The sequence below is a fragment of the Xyrauchen texanus genome, chromosome 28 (genome assembly GCF_025860055.1).
Source record: "Xyrauchen texanus isolate HMW12.3.18 chromosome 28, RBS_HiC_50CHRs, whole genome shotgun sequence".
NCBI classification, from domain to species: domain Eukaryota; kingdom Metazoa; phylum Chordata; class Actinopteri; order Cypriniformes; family Catostomidae; genus Xyrauchen; species Xyrauchen texanus.
The window spans coordinates 19,041,720-19,048,374 of record NC_068303.1 but is presented as its reverse complement, the minus strand read 5'-3'; the positions used below and the strand labels follow the sequence as shown (position 1 = coordinate 19,048,374).

General features: G+C 39.8%; 1 protein-coding gene across 1 annotated transcript in view; it reads right to left on the bottom strand.

The window, feature by feature from the left end:
• Positions 1-161: 161 nt before the first annotated feature.
• The window catches only part of LOC127622483 (inositol-tetrakisphosphate 1-kinase-like), a 22,463-nt gene continuing 15,969 nt past the window's right edge, over positions 162-6,655 (bottom strand). The window contains exons 3-5 of the mRNA XM_052096584.1: positions 6,029-6,096; positions 5,572-5,734; positions 162-1,749 (exon numbers count right to left, since the gene is read on the bottom strand). Of these exons, the coding sequence (XP_051952544.1) occupies positions 1,445-1,749; positions 5,572-5,734; positions 6,029-6,096 (536 nt within the window). The 3' untranslated portion in view covers positions 162-1,444. The remainder of the gene's footprint in view (positions 1,750-5,571; positions 5,735-6,028; positions 6,097-6,655) is intronic.

Below are 6,655 nucleotides of genomic sequence, written 5' to 3'. Positions count from 1 at the left end.
AAGTAATTTAATCCTTGCAATATTTCAGCCAGAACTGGTAGTAAAAAGATAAAAAAAAATTACAATATCAGAATTACGTTTTTATTATCAGGTTCATTGTTTTGTCATTTAAAGGGTTCTTTTTCTACCAAAATTGTTTTTAAATAAAAAAACAAATCAGCATATATACAACGTATACATCATGTACAAACAAACCACAAAGCAATTGGACACAAAACAGACCAACACACAAACTTAACAAACTGTTAAAATAGCAAATTTAACACATTTTCACATGAACATACTGTATTAAAAGAATAGCTCACTCAAAAATGAAAAATCATGTAGACCATAAAAGATGTTAGGCAGGATGTTCATGCTGCTCTTTTCCATTCAATGAAAATGAATGGTGACCATGGCTGTCAAGCTATATTAATGACAAAAAAACATAAAAAGATTACCATAACAGTATTCCATATACAACTTGTACACTATATCCGCTTTCTGAAGTTATACAATGGCTTTGTAAGTGGAACAGACCAAAATGTATGTTGTGAATTCCACTTAATATAGAAGCGCTTTGGCAGAGAAGATTATCAGTGCATATTTACTAAAATGTCTTGATGGCCCCTAGTCACCATTCAATTTCATTGTATAGAAGAAAAAAATAGCACTGACTTTCTGCTAAGAAAGAAATCATAAAGGCTTGAAATTGGTTGGTGAGTAAATGATGACAGAATATTCATTTTTGAGTGACATTCCTTTAAGTGGTATGTAAATGAGTTTGTTTCTGTCTGTTAACAATGTATAATCCCATCTATTCTCATACCACACTGTCAGTGTGGGAGGGATGTTTAAAAAGATGTACAACTACATAAAGGACTACAGGTTCCTCCAGATATGAAATGATTACTCTTTAAAAACATCTCACCCTACAATCTGTTACATGTTTTTGAAAAGCAAGCAGAGTTGCTCTTGCTGTGTTTTCAAGATTAATCACCACCAGATTGCTTCAGACAGCAATGTAAGGTGATCAAGCTCTCCAGTCGAGAATTTTGGCAAGAGTTCTCATACATGCTACAAGAGAAGCCTTAGTGCCAACTGGCCACATTTTCTTTTTTTTAATAATAGTGCAACATCTTAAAGTTACAACCAAATCTTTTCAAGTTATGTATCTCATTAATATATTAATATGAATCATATTTTTAATTCTTTCTATGTAAATCAAGTCCAGTGCAACATTCTTAAAAGAAGATCAAATGACATAAAATGATCAGGTAGCCCCTTTGAAACATTAATTTAAATCAAATCAACTTGGACAAAACAATCAACACAAATGTAATAATGTCCTTCACAATTTACAATTGGCAAAAATATTTTTTATACACCTACCATTTGATGAGGATTGAATTGGTTTGTGAATGGTAATTAAATATTCTATTAGATTGGCATGGGTCACACAGTGTCACTGTGAGGAAGTCTCTGCTGCTAAACTAGATCTGCCATGCTGGTGAAAGTTTGGAGCCATGCAAGCACCGCAGCAACTCCGTCCATGATGGGAGTCCCTCTTGATCTCCTCGCTGTCCTTGAACCAGCAACTGCTTTCATTTCCTAGCATGCCACAGTGCATCGCACAGGCCACAGATGGGCTCTGTGCTATTCCATTCACTCTCAGGTAAGTGCATGCCGCTCCGTTAGATACCTGACCTTGAAGAACACTGGTGATGTGACTCAACAGGTCTTTAAAAAATTCTGGGACTCCCTCGTAACCTGGGGGAAAAATAAAGGTTGTTTCAGATGATACTGTATTAGTTGATAATGGAAGTGACTCAACTGGGGGTCCCCAAATGGATTTTTTGAAAATCAAAGCTTCATGAGAATACACACAATTAAACTATACAAACAAAATTGTCCACACTAAGCCTTTTTAGTTACGCTGAAGGAAAATGCCATTCTAGTGTTTATGAGAGGTGTAAACATAGCAAAATTAATGTATTTTTAAACAAAAATGCTTTAATATTTACGGGGTAAGAGGTCCTGTGATTGAATCACAAGTGAACAATTTTTTTTTTCAAAAGTAAACCAAATATTTAATTTGGGGTTGGACTAGAACCCTCCATCCTCCCTACAGCCTTCATGGCTAGAAGATTGGTTCTTCGGGTCCGGGCGCCGCTCACAGCCAGGAGGAGAATCTTCAGTTCAAGGTATTTTCTTTGCCGCACCCCCTTCGGCTGCAGTACCCACGTTTTCAATAGAGAAATTTCTCTTTCCCTGGGTCACCTGGCCCACAAATGCCATTCTCACGGCAACCCGGTGCAACACTTCAGCAGTCTCTGCACCACACTACCTGTCCCGCCCCGCTGCGAAGCCTCGCCAGGTACGTCAAAAACAATAGTCCCCTTAGTGCCCCTCGCACGGAGCTTGGACATGTGGCTCTCACTTCCCAACCTGTCGCGTTGTTGGCCAGGACCATCCGACTCGGCTACATGATTCAGTTCGCCAGGCCCCCGTCCCCTTTCGGCGGCGTCCGCTTTACCTCAGTGCACGGCGAAGACACCAACACTCTGCGTGCTTTTACTCAAAGACGCGATAGAGCAAGTCCCTCCAGCCGAGATGAAGAATGGTTTCTACAGCCCTTACTTCATCATACCCAAGAAAGGCAGCGGCTTACGACCGATCTTGAACTTGCGAGTTTTCAACCTGGCCTTGCACAAACTCCCGTTCAAAATGCTCACGATAAGACATATTCTAAATTGCGTCTGGCATCAAGATTGGTTTTCAATCTGAAGGATGTATATTTCCACGTCTCTATCTTGCCTCGACACCGACCCTTCCTACTGTTCGTGTTCGACGGCCAGGCATATCAGTACAAGGTTCTCCCCTTCGGCATGTCCCTGTCCCCTCGCGTCTTCATGTAGGTCACAGAGGTCACGATAAGGGAAATGGGCATCTGCATACTTAATTCCATCGACAACTGGCTTATCCTAGCCCACTCCATTGAGGCGATCACGTGCGCTCTTATCCCAGGAGATCCCACTAATTCGGCTCCCTGGATGACTCCTCCCTAGCCCTCTGGTCCGCGAATTCAGTGGAGGAATTCCCTAACCAGACCCACTACATGTACTAAAATGACTCTGTACTGGAATAGGTGCTCCACAGGATGGGCCCTTGTGTGGATTATTCCCCCTGTGTGTATTTTCCGCTGTACTGTCCCCCTACGGGCGGACCCGCATCTCCCTTGGGCAGTCCTCGACTCCTCCCTCGCAGCAGGTAGGATCTACCACTGCACCATTCCCACATGTGGCCTGAAAACCCATGTGATGTATTCCGCCACTCTTTACCTCCCCCCAGCCTGGGCAGGTGGTGGTCTCCATGGGGTCTTTTCCCCCTGAAAAAATAGGAGTTGGAAAAGAATGCATGTACAAGGTTCAGCGCATGGCATGATTGAATAGGGGCCCCTAGTGTCACTTCATTCGACACAACGTCAAAGTGAGCGACAGATGGGGAATGTTGTAACCTCCGTTCCCTGATGGAGGGAACAAGACGTTTTGTCTCCCCGGCCACAATGCTGAACCCAGCCACTGTTATGGCCGAACCTTATTCTCGGCTCCTCAATGCAAAACCTGAATGGACAGACACACGATTCCCTTCTTTTATACCCGTATGTCCGGGGGAGGGACATGCAAATTCTGTCAGCCAAATTCTCATTGGCCTTTTCTCAAGTTCAGAGAGGCGCAAGGCTCTCAAGAGAGTCGAAGAGAATGAAGCCCCTAGTGTCGCTTCATTCGACACAACGTCTCGTTTCCATCATCAGGGAACGAAGGTTACGATAGTAACCTAGATGTTTTTGGGTGAACTATCTCTATTCATACATCCTTCACTTTTAGTTTCTAACAACTCATTGGCACTAGTACACAATGCAATGTCAATGAGCAGGCATGATCCCTTAAAACAACAGTGAACTGCCACTGCTTTGAATAATTTCATACTTTTAATTATAATATCACCTAGCTCACAAGCTTTAGTAATGCATCTTCTGTGTAGTTGGTTAAAATAGCTAGAGAGAGCAGATGTCATCTGCTGCCATACTCCTGTGCTGTCATGGGACTCATTCTATGCACCAGTGAGATATATTAATCCACCTTTCCCTTCTAAATACACAAGATCACCATAGCAACAAGCGGAGAGCAAGCCAGGTGGCTTTTAAACATACTGTACACTGACAAACACAGTGGTGTCTGTAGACACTTTTAGAGTCTTCAAATAAAGTGCATCAAGTGTTCTTTTCCCCATCTTTCCTAAATGTCCTACACCTCCCTATGGGACATCAGCAGAACCATGACGTAAAGCTGAATGCAGAATGCCTCCAGTGTGTTTTGTGGCTTTTTTTTAAATGTCTGTTAGCTTTGAGGCCATCTACATGTTAGTATACGCCTAAATGTTGACACAAATGTACATTTAGCAGATATATGCATTTAAAATATATATTTTGTACAATAAAATGCTCTCCCTAACAAGAATGTGCCTCCCCCTAATAGCAGCTACTTGACAAGCAGTAGCAAATTATGTTTATGGCTGTGACGTAACCTAAAGGCTATTGGCTTATAAAAACAGGGGGGATGAGCCCTTTAATATGTCACAGCCCGATTTCAATAGGAAACACATCAACAGGAAAGAAAACTTTGCTGGTCAAACCAGTTTATGGGGACTTCAAGAGATGATATGATCGCACTAAAATCTAATTTTAGAGAATGCAAAAACAAATACACATAGCTTGACATTCATTAGCATTCGAGGAATTTTCTGGGATCAAGACAAGTTAAGCTCAATCAACAGCATTTGTGGAATAAAGTTGATTAACACAAAAATTAATTTAAACTTTAAATAATAATATTTAAGTGAGGCACTTACGATGAGCAATTTTCCAAAGAGTTTAAATGCCTTTAGTTTAATCCGTATCTACAGAAGCAATATGATAAGTGTGGGTGAGAAACAGATAAATATTTAAGCCCTTTTTTACTATAAATTCTACTCTCTGCCCAGTAGGTGATGATATGCACAAAGAATGTAAATCGACAAAAACAAAAGAACAATGTGAATGTGAAAATGGAGATTTATAGTAAAAAGTAGTTAAATATTGCTCTATTTCTCACCCAAACCTATAATATCACTTCTTGATATTTAACCACTGGAGTCTTATGGATTACATTTATGCTGCCTTTATTGTGCTTTTTGGACCATTCACTTCCATTTTAAGTACCTCACTGAAGCCCAGATATTTGCCTGTTTTTGTTTTAAAGAAAAAATATTTGTTTGTATTTTTCAACACTATGCCAAAAATGCTGTTGATTGAGCTTAAGTTGTTTTGAACCTGGAATATTTCTTTAAAACACACCAAATTGCCTATTTATGATTCCATGCTGACACCGTGTGGTCTGTCTGCATTATTGCACTGTTGATTTTGAAAGTAGGCATTGAGTTTGCATCATAAACCATAAATTACAGCAATGTAAAGAAACACCCTGCTATGACCTCAGTGACTTTTCTCCTTACTCTCTAAGATTCTAAGAAACCTTTTAAAATGTACTGTACCTGGAAATGCATTGATGTCGATAACAGCGTGCTGGCCGGTCTGGTTGTTTATAATGATGTCAATCCCAAACAGAGAAATTCCGAGGGCTTGTCGTAACCTTCTGGAGATTTTCTGAATTACATCATCACTTGGTGCCGAATACTGTCCCTCCATGTTGTCCCTCTAAAAGGAACAAAAAAAGATTTATAAAAAATGACTTTTAGTTGAACCTTTGGCGTTATTATTCATGGCTATTACTAGTAGACTTAAGAAATGCTTGTCTGGTATTTATAATACATTTTACTTGGATATAAACATAGCTTAAAAATCAACTTTATGCCTAAATTAAAGGTTATTTCTAAATGTTTTCAGAAGTCAAACCTGAAAACATTCAAATCGTCCTCGGGTGTTTTTTTTCGTAGACTTGAAGTGGTTAAAGAATTATCTGGGCTATAAACATGAGTGATGTTGACTTACACTGGTCAGGTGAGAAGAGGACTCTGGCTTAGACACATGGTGACTGTTAAAGGAAATAGCTCTTCTATCTACAAGATAAAAACACAAAACAGTTTTTAATATAATTTTCTGCTACGGTTATTTAGAGAAAAGCAATCCCATTTTGTCCAACAGAATCACAAAATCGACTAAATCATAAACAAAACTAGGCAGCAGAGTATTTGATTGGCCATTGGGGGCCAATGACAGAATCATTCTGAAGTCTGAGAAGAAAAGGCTTTGGGGTTGCTTATTTAATTCATGCCATGTCAAAGACAAAATAAACCACTTCTTTTAAAGAGAGGGAAAGAATCTGGCTCTAAACATCAGCAACATATGTTGACAGAATGGTGTAGACAGGGTAAGAGGTCCTTGCCATCAAACAGAGTTGCTCAAGAGTGTCATTAATGTCAAACTCACTTTTGTCTCTGATACAGCTTTCAAACATAAGGCAATCTTATAAACAGTTTCAGACAGATGTTTGTTAGGATATATGCCTGCGTTCTGTAGATAGCCAAAGGAGACCTGATGTCTAAATTCCTTGACTTGGCACCCTGTAAAGTAACTTTATTGGCTTTGATATAGCCTGGTAAACGAGTTTCCCATCTG